The sequence below is a fragment of the Pelodiscus sinensis genome, chromosome 2 (genome assembly GCF_049634645.1).
Source record: "Pelodiscus sinensis isolate JC-2024 chromosome 2, ASM4963464v1, whole genome shotgun sequence".
NCBI classification, from domain to species: Eukaryota; Metazoa; Chordata; order Testudines; family Trionychidae; genus Pelodiscus; species Pelodiscus sinensis.
In genome coordinates, this window is record NC_134712.1 from 229659839 (window position 1) to 229678735 (window position 18897).

General features: G+C 44.8%; 1 protein-coding gene across 2 annotated transcripts in view; it reads right to left on the reverse strand.

Annotated features, from left to right (window-relative positions):
* KIF5B (kinesin family member 5B) overlaps positions 1-16714 on the reverse strand; it is a 65861-nt gene extending 49147 nt beyond the window's left edge. Inside the window, exons 1-2 of one of the 2 annotated variants that reach the window (XM_075922660.1) lie at positions 16370-16714; positions 1977-2064 (exon numbers count right to left, since the gene is read on the reverse strand). In XM_075922660.1, coding sequence (XP_075778775.1) covers positions 1977-2064; positions 16370-16495 — 214 coding nt within the window. In that variant the 5' untranslated portion in view covers positions 16496-16714. Of the gene's footprint in view, positions 1-1976; positions 2065-16061; positions 16219-16369 lie in introns of those variants that run through there. The other variant, XM_075922661.1, reaches the window with a different exon arrangement.
* Between the last annotated feature and the right edge of the window lie 2183 nt (positions 16715-18897).

Sequence of the window (18897 nt, forward strand, 5' to 3'; positions counted from 1 at the left end):
ACCCTTGCAAATCTGTGGATATCCACAGATTTCTGCATCTGCAGCTGTACGTGGCTTATTTGTGGATACAGACGGGCACTAGTTAGGCATTCTAACCTTATTTGCTTTTTAGACAACTGCTACATATTGAACTTAAGTCTTAATTTTGCTGGCCACAGTTATTTTTCTAGTTTTTGCAATTAATTTAGAACCCTGAAAGGTGTATGATTAAAGAGCATTTAAGGAAATAATTTAAACTACTTTGTAATTGTTAATTAATGTAATATGCTGTGTTATGCATTTACCTAACTTCGTAAGGATCTTTCTGAAGTTCAATATTCTGCAGTCTTGCCCGAAAAATCTGTATCTACAAGTTCGCATTCAGAACTGCTCACACCCTTTTAAAATTATTAATGTATTCAACATGTGCTACTTTCGACCTTTATAGCAAATACAGTTAAATGTTTGTTGTGATAAACATTTATTCCTCCATTTTCTCTCTTACTGGCAAGGATCAGAAGCTGGCTAAGTTGTCTATTACACCAAAACTCAAGGTTACCTCTAAGCTGCATGGCTGCAGGGGCTCAGGACTGCTGCAGCCAGAGGAAAGGCACACTCTTCTGGTCCAAGCAGCAGAACTGGATAAGAAAGAGGCTTTAGGGGCTGCAGCATTTCTGGCAGGGCATAGAGGTAGCTTTGTGTGCTGCTGTTTCTTCCCCCAGTGGGAGCCAAGTCACCGGAAGCACCGAGAAACTATATCCCCGCAGCTTCCACTGGGTAGTATGGAGCCACCTATCCCTCACACACACCAAACGAGAGCTGCCCCAGGTAAGGGACCCATAATCCAATCTCCTACCCCAGCTCCTCCTACTACCCTAGTCTCCACACTCCAAACCTGAGCCACCTCCAGTACTCTAGCTCCTGTACAGGCCCTGCAGCCCTACCCCAACCTCCTACCTTGAGCCAGCTTCCACACTTCAAACTCCTTGGCCCCAGCTTTGAGCCCCCTCCTGCACACCAAACATCTCATCACCACCCAGAGCCTTCATCTTCCCCTCTCCCCCACTTCCAGGGCCCTCCCATGCTCCAAATCCCTTGGCCCCACTCCCACCACAGATCATTCATATGAAGAATGAATTTTGTGCGTGTACCAATATGTCCGCACATGGACATATCCAAAATTAAGAGGGGACACTGCCAAGAGGTTTTTTTTTTTTTAAATAATTTGTGAAGGTTTGGTTAAAAGTCTCTTGAAAGCCCAAATAATTTACATTAACAGGGATGCCTTTCCTTTATCGGTTATTTTACTGACTTGTTTATGGGACCCTACTATATTAACAAGGCAAGATTTTATTTTGCAGAAACTGAACAGGTTAGACTATCACATGATGATTTTGAGTGTTGTGTGTTTTATAATTCTATTTTAAAATTACTGATTCAATTTTTAATATATTTAAGGACAGATTCTTACTCTGATTCATAAGCATTAAAGCAGCAGTTCTATATGCAGAGGACCTTCACTATAGTTGACTGGAGTTCTCATTAAACAACTAAGATGATCTCAAACTCTTCCTTAGCTGTGCATTAAACAAACTCAGAAAAACACTGCATTCCTATGTCATATTTCAACCCTACTGATTATGGCGGCAATTTTCTTAGAAATCTCAAGTATCACTTTAAAGTAAACTTTTTCCATCCTTTTAAGGACTTTTCTTCTAAAATTTCCATTAAAATTCTTAAGAGACCTCGCCTGAAAGATTAAAACTCAACAAAATGACCATTTCAATTAGTAATGAACTGAATACATGGGTTCAGAATTCAAGTAATTCATCAATTTTATAGTGATTGCTGTCATTCCTGCTTTAGCTCACACTTTAAGATATAGTTTTTGTGGAAAAAAGGGAAAAGATGGATCTGTGTCATAATTTTCACCAGTAAAAGCCACTTAACAGTCTAGTGACGGGTTCCTTATTATATAGGTCAATGTTTTTCCTTACCTTTCACGATTTTTTTAGCACAATCATTGTATACTTGCTCCTGCGATGTGTTTGACTGGAATACATGATCAAATACATAAGGTTTGGACTGAAAAGACAAGAATAAAAAAAAATTAGTCAAAGTAAAATTGAACATTTTTTCAAATTTGAACTGTCCACTTGAACTCTTTGCACATTTGTACACTAGAAGCTTTCAATAAGGACTGTTTTATACGCTCATTAACTAAGTGAAAGATAATCAGTACCTGACCACATATGAATGAAGCCTTGAGTTGAACATATTTGCATCCTGCAACCAGCCTAAACAGCCAAAAATTTTCTCCAGAAGTATGACCAAGCCTGACTTACCCGTATATACTCGAGTATAAGCCGACCCGAATATAAGCCAAGGCACCTAATTTTACCCCAAAGAACTGGGAAAAAATATTGACTCGAGTATAAGCCTAGGGTAGGAAATGAGGCAGCTACTGGTAAATGTAAAAAATGAAGATAGATACCAATAAAATTACATGAATATTTATTTCGAAGAAAAACAATAACCTAGCTCTGTAAGTGGAAAAGGGGGTCAACAAAAACAATATGGTTCTGCAGGCACGGCCACAGCTCAGCCCCCGCCGCCCCCGCCCCGCAGCCCCCACGTTCCGGCCCCCTCGCCTGCCAACGAGCCCCCTCTAAACGAGCCAGCGGGGGGGGGGGGGCTGTGCGAGACCCGGGCCAGGCGTCGATGGGCCAATGAGCCAGCGGGGGGGGGAGGCTGTGCGAGACCCGGGCCGGGCGTCGATGGGCCAGTGAGCCAGCGGGGGGAGCGGGTGCCGGTGCTGGCTGGATTTACCACAGGAGGGAAGGGGAGGGGAGGGGGAGCAGGGAGCAGCGGCTGGTCCTTGTGCACCTGCCCCAGAATCGGGCCCAAGCTCGTGATCAGGGCTCCCGGGCGCTTCCAGAACAGACGCCCACGGTGCGAGTCGGCTCCTGGCCCAGCTGTTCCCGAGCTCAGCGCTGCACCCGAGCGTCATGGCGAACGGCCCTAAACGCCCTTCCTCCCACGTGGCAAGGGCCCATGGTGCCGGGCAGGCAGGAGCTGGGGGGCCAGGAGAGCCAGGAGGGCAGGGGCTGGGGGGCCGAGGGCGCAGGGACTGGGGGGGGACAAGGGGACAGGGGGGCTGAGAGGGTCAGGAGGGCAGGGGCCGGAAGGGCCAGGAGGGCAGGGTCAGGGGGGCCGGAGCTCCAGGCTCACGCGTCTAGACCCGGCCGGCCGAGCAGGAGGCTGACTCGAGTATAAGCCGAGGGGGGCATTTTTCAGCACAAAAACTGTGCTGAAAAACTCGGCTTATACTCGAGTATATACGGTAGTTTGGCAACAAGTCAGTTCATTTACAGTTTCACTCATAACTTGAAACAAAATGCTCAGGTTAGTACTGTACATCCAACAACATTTCTCCCTCTAAGAAAAGGACTTGAAGGTTATTACTGCAGGATTCTGATAGATGAGATCCTCCTTGAAAAGGAAGAGTAACAGCATTCTAGAGTGTAAGCCAGCCTGAGAAACCACAATGCTTAATAGGCAGAAGCCTAACGTGAGGTAGCTGAAGTATACACTACAAAAGCAGAGTGTTACCTATATTTTATTCTCTGGATGGAATGCAATATTCAATCTGTTGAAGTACTCAATTCTATTTCCAAGTGTTTCAGTTAATGCAGACTTAGGCAATGTCTACACTGGGAAGGTTTGGTGACAAAAGTGCTGCTGACATGCAAAAGTGCCAAAAGTGGAAACCAATCAAACCGGTTTTTTAGCTTCCCACTGTCAACATTTCAAGCCACAATGTGAGCACCCTGTCAACCAATAGAGCAAAACAATGTGGGTAAGCATCCCACAGTGCAGTGTTGTGGGAAGACAGAGCTGATTCCCATACTTCTTGGGATTCCCTCCAAGTTCTCTCAGCTTCTCAGCTGCTGGGAGCAGTATCATGAGTAGCGCTGTGAGTTCTCTAAGCTGAGGAATATCAAAGCAGCACAGCAGTGTCTCCCGCCCTTTCCCTGTAGCCTGACACTGATCCCAATTCAGGACAGAACAAGAACATTCCAATGATTTGTTCTTTGTTCCTCAAACACAGCTCTCTCATCTGTCAAATACTTCAGGGCAGCAGAGATCAAAACACTGAGCAGAGCCTGTAGGGCAGGCATTGTGGGATAGCGGGGAAAGCTAGTTCTGTCAACAAAACAAACAGCAGAGTCTACACTGGCTCTTTGTCAACCATAAAGGGAGGGGAAAAGAAAAAGTGTCTTGGATGAGATGGACAGGATTTGACAAATAATGCAGTCTACTCGCCCGTGGTGAGTAGATTGCAACCTGGATTAGCCGGGTTCGGGCGATCTGCACATGCGCAGGGCAATCTGCGCATGCACAGAACGCTGGACAGCGAGGCTGGCGAGCAGGGCTCGCTGCGGTTCGGCGAGCCCTGGAGATGGACATTTTTTGACACCAAAAGTGGGTGTTTTCTCGGACAAAAATCACATTGCAATGTGAATGCTTTCACTGTTTTGACAAAACTTGGTAGTGTAGACAAGGCCTTAGTAAAGGACACCTACAAGAACTTGCTAAACTCGAAACTAATACTTTGAATATTCTGTACGAGCTAAATGGTGATTTGACTAAAGCGATAATGTAGTATGTCACTACGAACTTTTTTCAGGGAATGCTCCTACCACTTCCGTCATCTGACTACTCTGCAATGGTCATAATCACTCCCACTGGAATGGTGAATGCATGATGATGAGAGAAATTGTATGTTTTGGGACAGTATTTCTCAAAGCACTTCAGTGACATAGGACAAGATCCTTTGATTTTCATCAAATCATTTAGGTACTTGTGGTAATTCCATTCATGATCTATATTACTGTTTCTTTTATTACAGTTTAAGAAGCTTATCCAAGCCAAATTAAAACTGGGATGGACATTGCTTTATTAGAGAGATGCCTTTTTTAATTACTATCAGTTCTGAAAGATGAGGATGAAGTTTCAATAAGCACATATAAAATTAGCCATAGAAAAAAAAGACAACTATAGACAGCCATTTTCTCAACTTTCTTGTAGTTACTGTAATTAAAAGGAATTTTAACAGCCACACCTGTTATTTTACATGTTGCAGGTCAACTCCATTATAACTCTCAGGTAACATTTGTCTAAAATGTACAGGTCTGCATGCACTACTTCATATGAAACAATCACCACAACTGCTGAATCAAAATTGCCCACTGTCACCTTTTGTACAATATCTATGCTATTAATATTTTGTCCAATAACATGCTAAACAAAATGTATGGTGCACTATAGATGTGGCATTCCTCCAGGTTTAAATGTAATTTAGAATTCCAAGTTACTCTTCTACTTTAAAAAACTAAAAAGTGTATTCATGAATATACAAGTCAGTACAGCACTGATAAAGTGTTAAGTGACTATCAACTGACCTTGGAAACTCTCTTTATGGAGGGATTTAGTGAAGCAGGTCATTGACCCAAAAAACCACTAGATCTCGCAGTAATCCATATCTATATTTAATACAGGCAGTCCCCGGGTTACATCAATCCGACTTACGTCGGATCCCTAGTTACAAATGGGGGGCAGGGGGACGCAGCTAGTGCGGGGTGCCTCCCCCACTGTCACCGCCTCTGGCGGCACGGGGGGCACTTCCCCCCAGCAGACCAGGGAGACACGGAGCTAGCGCCCCCCCCTCCCCCCAGCAGACCAGGGAGACGCGGAGCGGCTTTTCTCACCGCAGAGGACGCGGGTCTGCTGGGAGGAACAAGACACCGGCCAAAAGGGGGCACTCCAGAGCGGAAAAATTAATTTCCTAGGGAACAGCAGGAGCAGCAGGCAGTAAGACCCATTGTGTTACAGTCCCCACCTTGGGAGCAACAGCTCTTTCCCTCTTCAGCACTAGAGCTACAAGTATCTTGTTAGCGTCACGTGAAATTAACAAGTCCCTTCCAGCTTGCCAGAGGTAAAGCTGAAAAATTACCCAGTGGTGTGGGTGGGCAAGATTGGGGAGGAGCAGGACAGAAGGGAAGAGGGGATAAGCCCCAACCCCACACCCTGGCTGGAGCGGAGCAGGGTAACCCCCAGGGGATGGGTCTGGTTGCAAAGTGGGTGAGTGGACAATGAGGATCCACCTGTGGCTAAACTCTTGTTCCCAACACAGAATTTTTCTTTAAAATTAATCCTGTGGATAAATTCACACACACACTTCACAGGAAGGGATTTCCATTTTCTGCTCGGCAGAATACAACAACAGCTTTGATTGTATCTATTTCACTGTGCTCTCCAATGACTATTGATTACACTTAATACACATTTCACTGAACCATCTGTAGAAAATTCTATTTGGAACAGTAATATGCATTGAATAAACTTTTTTTAGTTATAAAAAAACAAAGATTCTGACTATTAAATAACTGGGATCTTTCAGATACCCCAAAAGGAAGATCTGGATATAGCATGAAATACTGAAACTTATGATCAATTTTTAATTAAAATATCAACCAAAAAAACCTTCATATCAAAACAGTATGCGTTTTTCTTAGAATAAGGAAGTTGTATGAGAATCAAGGTCTTTTCCACCTAAATCCAGCTCCCCGTCCCCCCCCCCCCCCCAAAATATGTACCAGTTCCAACTTACATACAAATTCAACTTAAGAACAAACCTACAGTCCCTATCTTGTATGTAACCCGGGGACTGCCTGCAGTCAAAAGACTGTTTAAAACTCATCAAGCTTTTTTCCATTCATGTAGATTTTCAATGTAGATGATTGTTGATGTTCACAATACAATGTATGGTTAATTTTTAGCTTCTCATTTCCTCAAATGGGAAAATGAAAATAGTGCTATGACAAAAAGCTGCAAGCTGCATAAACATTTCCAGAGTTCTGTTTCATAGCAGTGGATGGACTGTTTTAGACAACATCACTAACATACCAGATTGCTATATTTTACTTTGATTTAAATGCCAGGTCTTACAGGTATTTCTTAAACATTGCATTCAAGTATATTGTATGCAGTGTGACTAACATTTTAGTTTTGATCAAAATAATTTATTCAACCAAATTAAACTTAATGATAGTTTGTAACTGTTCTGAACTCTTTAGAAAGAGAAGGTGGGTAGGTACTCTCTGATGGAAATTGGTCCAATAAAAGAGAGACAAACTCCGGTGAAAAATCAATATAACATTCTTCCCCATATTTAGAGGTATAAAATGTATGCCCATTGAACATTGTGGAAGGAGGTTATGTTTATTAACTCTCTATAACCGTGGTGTCCAACCAGTTCTGAAGCAGTAGCCACTATAGTGGCTACTTCAATAGCAAACCAGCCACATGCAACTAGCCAAAACCCCACATTGTTCAAGCCAACAATGAGCCAAAAAGCCACACATGGATAGTGGCTAGCACAGGGGTGGGCAAAAGGGCCTCCACAGGCCGGATACAGCCAAGTGAGTTGATCCAGCCCATGGAGACCCTACCACTCCCCCAATCTGGGCCTGGGGTAGGGGGAAGAGGTGAGCAAAGTCTCCTCCTGCCCTGCTAGAGGTGCAGAACTTCTAAGCACCACACTCTCCTTGCAGGATGGGGGCAAGGTGGGAGACTTTGCCCACTCCCCCCCACCCCAGGCCAATCACGACTTGGGGGTGGGAGGAGTGCATGACATCTCCTTCTATCCTGCAAGGGGCTCAGCATTTAAAGTCAACCGCCAGCTGCTGCTCAGCTGGCAGTTGATTCTAAGCATAGCGCTCCCTCGAAGGGCGAGAGCAGGGAAGGAGAGACTTCACATGCTCCCTCTCTCCAGTCCCTGATTGACCTGGGGGGGAACAGCAGGGAGCATGGAAAGTCTCCTCCCACCACCAGGGGCACAGGTACCTAGAGGGAATCACCAGTTGTTCTCTCAGGGGGAGCGCAAAGACTTTGTGGACTTCCCCACTCCCAGACCAATCAGGGTCTGTGGGTGGGGAAGCACAGAAGTGTCCTGGCCCACGCCAGGGCAGCCCTGGCCACTTCAAAAATTTCTGAATAATTTTTGACCAGGGGCCACTTCAGAAATTTTTGAAGTGGCCCCCGGTCAAAAATTATTGCCCACCTCTGGGCTGGCGTGTTGGGACACCATGTCTCTATATCATGCCTTCACAAGTCCTCGTTAAGCTGCCATTGAGATAGTAGTATGAAAGGGCAGAGCTAAAAGTTAAAAAAAATTCTTCCCAGTCCTATTGACTTCTAGGATTACCCATTAGGTAGTATGTTAAGTATTAGGTAATTGACTAATCGAATAGTCGATGCAGTCTTGCATCAACTATTCGATTAGTTGATAGGGCGGCTCCGCTTTTGAAGTGTAGCAACAGCTTTACACATGACGCCGGGCTCCCCGCTGCATTCAAAGCAGCAGCACAGCACAGAGCAGCTGACTCTGGGCTCTGTGCAGCACTGCCGCTTTGAAGTACCCTCCTTTTTATCCTCCCCTTGCTGCCTTTATCAGAGGCAGCAAGGGGGGGAGGGGATAGCGACTAGTTGACTATCTTGTTGAGTATTCGATAAGCATATCCTTATCGGCAGGGCTCGCCAAGCAGTGGTGAGTCCTGCTCGCCAGCTGTGCGGTTTTGCGCTCTGCGCCGTCTCTTCTGGGTTGTCATCTGCTCGCCACAGACACAGAATCAGGTCTTGGATATTATAAGTGACAAAAAACAAGCTGGGCCATCACAAACTTTATAGATACAAAAAAAAAAACCCCCAGCAAGCAAATGGTCTGGCAGCACTTTAGACTAACAAAACATGTAGATGTTTTGTTAGTCTATAAAGTGCTACCAGACCATTTGCTTGCTGTTTTTTTTCCTGTAACAAACTAACTCAGCTACCCCCTGAAGCTCCTTTATATATACAATGTATCCTTGTGTTTTAGAATAAAAGTGTTCTTTAACTCATCAGATTCTCAGTGGCTTAGCAAAAATATATCACCTAGCACTGTAAATTAAGCCTATTGATTGGAAAATAGGGACTTGGCACATGTGAATAGGCAACGTCCCCAGAGCCTATACATCCCGAGTTACACATTCAGATTCACCTCTTTCCCAGAGTTTGGCTACACTGGTAAACATTATCCATAAGACATCAGTCTAAGCTTCCTCCTGAACTGCTTCTACTGTTTTACTCCAACAACCATCTCTATCCTAAATCAGTATATCTTATAGCTTCAAACCAGAGCTTGGAATGTTGCTAACTTTATCTACCTGCCAGAATGACCCAGCAGTAATTACCCACAATCTTAATGGAGGGTTTTGAGAAACTTTGATATGGTCTCTTTTTGTTATAAAGAAAGGACAGGTTAGCTGTACTGATCATCTCATTTCTCTATCACAAATTAAAGTAAGTTAGTTTAACTGTAACAAGGGCATATTCTTTTTGCTAATGTAATGTATCATTTTAGAAACCCCAACTGTATGTAGCTGGCTTATTCTTGACATCAGGCGCACAAGACAGTTTACAAAAGGCTGAGGTATTAAAAACAGCTTCTCTCCCAATGCAAAACAGTACGATACAGTGCTGCTATTACCATTTTGGGCTACAAAACCGATAAATAATGAAAAGCTTTTGGTATAAGTAAATCCCAAAACCGAGTGATTTAAGCAAAACCTATCCTTTTATTCCATTAATTTAACAGGACATGTGTTTCCTAGTCCAAACCCTGTCTCCCAGCATGGAAGGTAATGTACTGCTCTATCAATGACCGAGGCCAAACTAGCAAAAGAGACAGACAAGCTGAGTCCTAACATAGTACTCTGCTTTTAGGAAGAAAAATTATGGGTTTTCAAGGTCCACTTCTCCTCATGCATCCCAAAAGAATAAGATGTATGTAGACCTGATTTTCTGTAACTGTAGAGGGTAAAGGCCATGTCAGTGGATCTCAGTTTTCCTGTGTTCCATTCTTATTTTTCTGTTTTAATTTAAGATTGTAATTTCAGTGCTATTTGCTAATATAGCACATCATATATAAAGCTCTGTGTATGCTGAAACAAGTAGGGATAAAGTTCAGCAGCATTTCCTTTGCTAGAAGATACAGTAATTCCTCATTTAACACTATAGATGCGTTTCTGAAAATGTTCGCACTAAGCGAAAACGTGCTATGAGGGGTCAATTTTCCCATTAAAAATAATGGAAAAGATGGGGGTTGGTTTCAGGTGGTGGTGGCAAAGTCAATTTTTTGTTGGTGCTGGGTTGTCAACGTCAACATTAGATATCTAGCAACACAAGTTGCCACGGATTGTTAAAACACAAAGATAAAAGACGTGAGTGAGTGGAGGAGCACTGTGACCACGTGAATTCATCCGCTCATGCGTATTACCACTGTTTTCACCAACTTATACCGCCGTGCGAAGTAGTCCACCACTTGATTATTTTCGTGTTATTTTGGGGACAGTTGTGTGATTCGAAAAACGTTCCTTAAAAAAATCATGCTATTACGAAAACGTGTTAAGTGGACATGTTAAACGAGTAATTACTGTATATCAGATCAATCAGTGAAAACAGCTATTTAATTTGATAATCTCAATTTTATGATATCCCCATATTCAGTTTCAACAAGAGAAGTTTTTATAATGAAAATTCATAATTGTAATAGGGAAGATATCAAGGAAAGCTGGAGTTTCTAGCATATGGGTAGGAAACTTCTGAAGTGACCTGCAAGCATTTCATTCAGAATGATAATGCTCTCTGTTTCCAAACAGTTTCAAGTGTCAAAACCACATACAAATGAACATGCTGGTTTCTCGTCAGAGAACCTTTTCAGTAAGCACTCCTCATATATTTCTTCATTATTAAGTGTAAGTTAAGGTTGTGGGTAATTTCAATATGAGTTATAAAAACATGTTCATCAAAGTTCTATAAGGTTTTAGCTTGCCTTGCATATATTTTAAAACAAAAGACATGATAATGAGTTCTACACTGAAGAACCCAGTTTTATCATAATTTGTGCTGTAAATATTTCAATAGTCACTATCTGGAAAAGGCCTTCCTATTTTAAAAGCAGGATAACTTAAAAGAACCTCAATTTAAAAATTATGCTGCTGCAATCTTCAAGGAAATAAATATAATAAATTAATCATGTTTAGATGAGTTACCTCAAGTTAGGTGACAGTTATCATAGCCTGGTCCATACTTAAAAGATTTACCAACAACCCCCTTTGGCACTGCCCAAACCCCATGATTTGTCCTTACCTACACAGACCAATCACTATACCTGCTAACTCACTGAAAATAAAATTTAAGAGAAGGGCTGTGCTAGGACCAAACTGAAAGGCAACATTTAGGGGGCACCGCTACTACTTCCACAGTCTAGTTCCAGACCATCCCAGTGCTCCTCACAAAATGCCATGTTTAAACCTGAAAATATTCTACCTACAATAATTAGAAAACTTAAGGTTACTTTATCTGTAGGATTACGGAACTGATTTGGGTGTTTTTGTTTTGTTTTCATGGGTATTCAACCAGTGAATGTAGTCAGTTTCACTGTTCCCCTCTACAGTCAGTTCATATCTCAATGAAAAACCCTTCTATATTTCAAGGAGATCAAAAAAATCTTTATTCTTTTTGAAGAAATTTAAGGTCTGAATCTGATACACAGAAAACAGCGCACAAGAGGGAGCACTTGCATGTAACCATGTACACTGTCACAATCCCGAGTGCACCACTAGTAGAAACACATGCTGCCATCTGTGGGTATTGTGGGTACTCTGCTAATGAGCTGGGTAGCTGCCCAAGCACTAGGCTTACAGGGAACTAGGAATGTTAAATAGTGGTTAATTGAATAGTCGATTAACCTCATGAATTCCTATTGGTTATTCAACTATTCTATAGTCCCCAGGGATGGGGCAGATGGGAGTGGGGCTGGAGCACACTGGCTAAGGAGCTCCCTGCCACTCCACGCTGCTGCCTCTGCATTAAATTTAAAAACCTGCTCGGTTCGCAGACTGGCTGCCTGACCCTCCTCGCTGCTGGCTCTGAAATGGAGGAAGCAATGTAGGGTGGCAGCAGCTACTGTCTGGGGGAGAGGGGGCTGAGCTCTTGGACCCAGTACAAGCTGGAGCTGAGTCAGGCTGCCTACCTGCCTCCTAATACACTTTAAATATAGAGCCACAGAAGGGGTAGGTCCTGGACTCGGCATGAGCCAGGACCTAGGCCACTGGCCTGGAGGGGGAGGGGGGAGGGAGGGAGGAGAGAGAGAATGCATTTAGTCTGTAGCATCAACCTCTAAGCTTCTGCAACTACACTATTGCATCCCTACAGGGAACACTGTATAACATCTACAATTACAATAAATTGTTTCTCTAAAAGATGCACTTGCCCAGGATAACAAGCATGCCTGTAGTTGTATAGATGCCCAGGAAAAGAGAAAGTTATTGCTACTTTCCCCAGAAAGGAATGGGAAGCCAAGGAATAAGTATGTACAATTAGAGAGGCAGACAAATCCACACAAGAGTAGCTGAGAGCATCTTTGCTCCCAGTCTGACTCCTAACTTATTCCCTGTCTTACCATTTCTCCTGACATTAGGAGCAACTCTTCAAAATGCTACTAGGTATATAATTGACAATCTTCTCCATATTTGAGCATGGGCCTGCAGAGGACTTGTAGTAAATACTATAGGCCAATTGAGAGGATTTAGCTTCTTCTCTAAGGTGAACACTGTGAAGAAGAATCCTAGTTCAACGATTGGCAGGCAATTATCACCATTTAGAATGGTGAAGAGAAGCCAGAAAACAAATGCATGAAATTGATATACCCTGCATGGAGCTAATTGAAGAATGGCTTTAGGAAGGCTATTTCAGGGGTGTGGCTGACAAACTATTTCAAAGAGGCTAGTAGGTGAAGTCTTCAGGCAACTAGGTATCCATGAATTCTGCAAATCCTGACTGACCCATCCTTAGATAGAAATTGAATGGCCATGAAAGGTGCAAAAAGTATTAGTTTTAAATTGTATTTGGTAACTAGCAGGGGGCTTAGGGGAAGGAGGGGGAGGTGGTCAGGGCAGGATGGGGAGCAAGATTCAGGGTGAGGCTCAGACCAGGGAGCTCAGGGCGGAGGCTGGATTATCAGGTCTCAGGGTTTGGGGTGCAGGATTCAGGGTGGCGGGGATAGTCAGACCAGGAGGCTTATGGCCAGGGCTAGGAAGGAGGCCTACCAGAGACTCCTGTGGTAGCAAAAATGGCACTGCTCTGATGGTGGCTCCTGGGATGTGGGGAAGCTGCCCCCCCACCCACCAGTGGTTCCTCAGGAGGGGAGGGGAGGGCTGGGCTGGGCTGCTCTTCCCCAGCTTGTTGGGGGAGGAGGAGGGGAGGGAGGGAGAGGGGGAGAGAAAGCCCCAGCTGGTCACTCTCTTCCTGGTGTGGCCACTTCCCTGTGGGCACTCTGCAGTATAACTGTCCCTACTATCAGTTCCCTCCCTTTCCATGTGATGGAAAACAGATTCCAGCCACAACCAAACCCTGACCTTGTTTTAAGTTAGGATAAGAGGTGCGTAACCCACACACCTTCTGAGTGTGGTGTATGGTCCTACGTAGTGGCACACTCAGGCCACTTATAGACAGAAAAATGGAGGTGTTCTATGGCCTTAGCTGAAAGCCAGCTGGCTTTTATCTCAAGCTGTCATGGCTCATGCAGTAAGCTCCAGATGTCCCAGGTTCAGTTCCACCTTTCAGCATTACAGCTGCATATCAAATTTAGTGATGCTAGCTCTTAGCATTAGGAGTTCTTGAACAAAAAGAACTCTCAAACTAAATTTTATCTCAGAGAATGTTTTGGAATCTTGCCATATCTCAGGAGCAAAGCAAAAATGCTTAATGATGGGAATTCCAACATATTCACTGTAAAGAGCATTTGTTTCCAGTCCCAGTGGTTGGACTAACAGTGAGATAAGACTTAAAAGACTGTCACTGGTATCAAATCCCTATGACTACTGAATGTTTTACATTGGGCCATCACTATTGCAGAAGCATAAGGTTATTAAAGTAGTAATTACAATGCATGTTAATTCCTTACCAACTGTCAACTGTCCCCACCTGGTCCCTAAGGAGAATGACTAATTCACCTCACACTTACTTAGTGAGTGGCTAGCCCAACTCAGATGTTATTTTGCAATCTTACTAGAAAAGCAAACCCCACACTATTGTGATGTTTTCTTCATTACCCAGGAAAAATTCTAGCTTTTGCTTTGGCGGTAAAAAGTTGTCAAGAACAAAACAATCAGCTTTTTTTCCCAGTTTGTAAAAGGCGGCTACCTACACTACATGGGTAATGTTTCCGAGTGTCCACTTCAAATTTTCTCACTTTTATTATATGAAATCTAAACCATGAATCCTCCCCATGAATATCAAGCCCCTGCCCTATTAGCAATGATGCCCTTTGGTCCAAAAGGTAGTTTCCAGAAGGTTAGAGAATTGGGAATTAATAGACAGTTTATCACCTAGAAAATTATATACATCTCAGGAACGGACCTTACAACTTTTGATTTCAGAGGGGACAACATGGTGTTTGTATGAATGGATACTCAGAACCAGTGCTGGCCAAGATGTGGCCCGGAGCCAATTGAGCCCACCTAACATTTTGACCCAGCCCACAGACTGTGTGTGGATGCTTTCTATTTATATTCTGCTGCCTGTGCTACCGAATTTCCAGGCAGAGGCTCACGCGGCAGGATCCTATTTAAAATGGATCACGGCTATAGTGCTACCCCAGCAGGGACTGGAGCAGTGAGCCCTTTAAATAGCCACAGCAAGCCTGGGCAGCTGTCAGGCAATGTGGTAACAGCAGGGCTGGGAACTGTGAGCCCTTTGCAGTGATTTTAATTTAAAGTCTCTGGCCCCAGACAACTCTGGGGAAAAGGTAGTCCCGAGCTCTGTCCCTTCTGCCCCAATCTCTACCCTTGGGGTGAAGCCGGCCTGTGATCACATACCAAAATTCATTAAGTGCCCCCCCCCAGCGAAAATTATTGACCATCCCTGCTCTGGACCAAGCATGAGAGTTAGTGTACTTACTCTGATAGTGACATCAGCTTAGTCATATTCTGCATTTGCTAACAGTCTAGCTAAATGATGAACAAGGCTTCTGTGAAACAATGAGAATTAATGAGGTCTGCAGCACCAATCTGATCTTGAATGGGCCAACAGCTCATTTCAGGAGCATTCTGTTTACTTTTCAGTGGCCTACTCACTACCAACCTGAACTGCATTTATATCAGAAACAGCAAAAGGTTGCATATTCCATTAGCAATGCATTAGTTTTTCCTAAAACTGAATTTAAGAAATACTTTAAAGCCTTGTACTATAAATATGAAATTTTCTAACAAGTTTTATTTACTGTTATGTATTTGTTCCAGTTCCAGGTTAAGCTGCTATGAATAACTGTTTAATTTGGGTTGCTTCAAAAAGATAATAGTGTGCAGAATCTGAAATCTAAACAAACATCAGTAAAGTATATTTTAAAGTTATATTCCTCTCTAAATGCAGAATTCTGATTCCATGTAGCAAATTATTCATCTGAATGTGCAGATTAAGAATGTGTGAAACATGAAAAAAATCTCTCTCTGTGCAACCCATTTATCAACAAATACCAATGAAACCACAGAAGACAGTTACTATAAGTGAAATAGAGAGTTAAACCATAAAGTTAATAACTCATTCTACAGCAGCTGCATTACAAACTGGCACTGCTGGAATTATCTTTTTCAGGATACCAACCAAATCTCTTTGCATCAAGCTTCTATTTTGCAGTAAGCAATTTTTATTAAATTAAAATTATAATTGTGTGTGAAAAAAACAAAGGCATAATTTGACTATTTTATTGGGCAAAGTATTAGCCACTAACCCACTGGTTGGTGGACTGATCACAAAACACACTCAATAGATTTTATTTTGCCAAAACTATTCAGTGGGCAAGTTACTCTGGTAATGTCTCTCTTAGGCATTACCTTAGTTGCCAACCTTAATTAGGTTACATAAAAAAGTCTAGTTCTTTTGAACATTTTCTTCTGTCCCCATTCACCGTATGGTCTTACCTCACTTCAAAACTACCACGTAAAGTCATGCCCAAAGTTTCTAGCGCTGTCAGTAGCTCTACAAGAGGTCTGTGAGGCAGGGAGGTTTTGCTTAGGAGGCAGTTTTATAAGTTCATACACACCGCCCGGCCAACCCCTGCGCCTGTCCTGCTCGTTCTTCTGCCCTGTCACACCCCCACGAAGCTGCTCCCCTTGTCTGGCCCCCTCAGCTCCTCCAGCTCCCCATCCCCTCCTCCGAGCCCTCCCCCTTCGTACCGCGCCCATCCCCAGGGTATCCGGCCCCCTCCCCAGCCCGCCCCGGCGCTCACCGCGATGATGACGGTGTCCTCTCCCTGGAACTTGGTGATGTCTTTGTCGCCGCGGTTCCGCTCGGAGTCGTTGAGGGGCCTGAAGCGACACATCACTTTGATGTTACATTCCGCCGGGTCCGCCATCTTAGGCCAACGCCGCCGCCTCCGGGGCGCTTAGCCCGGCCGCCGCTGCCTCCGCGCCGCTCACTCCGGGGTCCTGCGAGCGGCCGCCGCCGGCAGAGCAGCGCCTCGCTGAGCAAAGGGCAGAGGGGAAGGGCTCCTGCCTGGCCGCCGCTGCCGCCTACTGTTCTCACTTCCTCCCCAATATGGCAGCCATGGCGGCGCCTGCAGCCGGCGAGTCCAGGCCCTGCCCTCCCCTGGCAGAAGCAGCCTCGACAGCAAGGCAGAGAGGGGGTGACGTCACTCGCCGCAGAGAACACCTACCCCTCCCCGCCTCAAATTCACCACGCAGGCGCGCATCGAGGACAGCGCCGCGGCAGCAACCGAAGAGCTGCATTGCGCAAGCGCTCACTGTGTAGGGCGGGAGGAGATGAAAACATGGTCACTGCCGTATGCAAAAATCTCCTGCGCAGGCGCACAAGTTGTCTTTGGGCGCCGCTGTAGCGCAGACGCAGTCATTGGGTGAAGGAGGCCGACGGGGGGAGGCATGTGGAGGGCATGATCGGAAGTCGCAGCAGCAGCGGGGGGCGCCCTTCCTTCAGGGGCAGGGAGTTGGGGAGCAAGCGACAGGGAGGTGCTGCTAGCGGAGCATTCACAAGGCGCTGAGCCTATCAGGGCTACCCTCTCTGTAGCTGAGTCGACCCTCAAAGGCTTCCCCCAGCAGGCACCCTCCTTTCAAAATACACCCCAGGGCTCTGTTTTGTGTCATTGTTTTTAGCATCACAAAATGACATTAAGCCATGGCTTTCAGAGATCACAGATCCACCCAGCTATGCCTCTGCCATCTAAATGAAACCTTGGGCATTGGTGTCACATGAAGAGTCCCTGTGGTTTTCTATCAGTTCAAAATAATTTTCCTCTGAAATTGTGATCGGAAGCCTTAAGTTATGTGGCTTCTGGACAAATTAAATTAATAAACAGCAGGTTTAAAACAAACAAAAGGAAGTTTTTCTTCATGCAGTTCACAGTCAACCTGGGGAACTCCTTGCCAGAGGAAGTGGTGAAGACTAAGACTTTAACAGTGCAGCAGGCACACAAGAATTCTTGGAGCATCTGAACTCGCACAGTTTGGTGGCAGGCATGATAAGGGGCCTACCAGGGCACCATCTTGAAGGCAGGAAGGAGAACAGGGTTCATTCATGGCAGTGGGGCGGGGCAGCAGTTCATGCCAATTCCCTCCTTTTTGTCTGGCTCAACCTGCTTGCCAGAAGAGTATTATTTTTCGCCTTCCTGCAAGAGCCCGCAGGCGGGAGGACTAGAGGAGGGGCCGAAGCCTCCTCAAGAGCTGCAGCCGTGCTTCACCGGGGATGGGCAAATGGAGGTTAGTAGCAAAAGCAGCAGCTAATAGCTTCTCCTCCTTCATCCAGGTTGCCATGTGAGATATCAGTCTTCTCTGAATTACACACAGAGATAAGGAGCTGATGCTGACTAAATGCGGTCAACAACCTAGTTCTTACGCTGCAATGCTTTGTGCTGCAATGCCACCGGACCACTTTCTGGTTGTGTGGCATAGGAACGTGCCCTACCATGAAGTATGGAATAAGGCTGGCCTCCCCAGAAACTTTGTGAGACGGATTAAAGACTTAACTGTACAAGAGTTTTCTGGAGCTGTGCAGGGGAGATTCCCACTCCATCTCCGGACATGTTAAGAATCTGTTCCAGGTTCACCCCACTGTGTAGGCACGGAGCACAGCCAATTGCTTTAATCTGCTGGTAGCAAATAAAAAATGTGAACTCATTGGAAAGGTCCTCCTTTACATCAGTGCCTGACTGTGAGATGTCCCGGGAGGAAGGGATTATCTCTAAGGTTATAAAAAGTTCTTGGTTCTTGGTCACATCAACTACCCACTTGCTTGCTGACCATTCTTCTCCTCCTTGCTGTCTTCCACACTGCTACCCTGATGAGTGTCTTGGGAGGATTCCATGGTCTGGTTTGGGATGCTGATTGGGTCTCCACCAGTGTCAAATACAGCTGCTTGTAGAAGCGACATGTTTGCAGCGATGCCCCAGACCATTCGTTTTCCTCCTTTGTCTTGTGCTCAGCTTCTTTATTTTCACACAGCACTGCTGGGCATCCCTGGTGTATCTTTTCTCCACCATGGAGTTGCATACTTCGCATAGATATCTGTGCTACATATGCTGGTTCAGAGCTTCACGAGAATTGATTCCTCTCCCCATGCATCTCTGAAGTCCAAGATCTCCTTCATGCTCCATGCTGGTACTCATCTGCACAAATGAGAATTGAAGCTCATGAAACTTGAACTCATGGAACTCATGCCCAAGTATGCTGCCTGCTCTGAGATCTGCTTGCCATGCTGTCCACACAGGAAATTAAATTCAGAGTTTCCCAGGGATTTTTCTGTTCA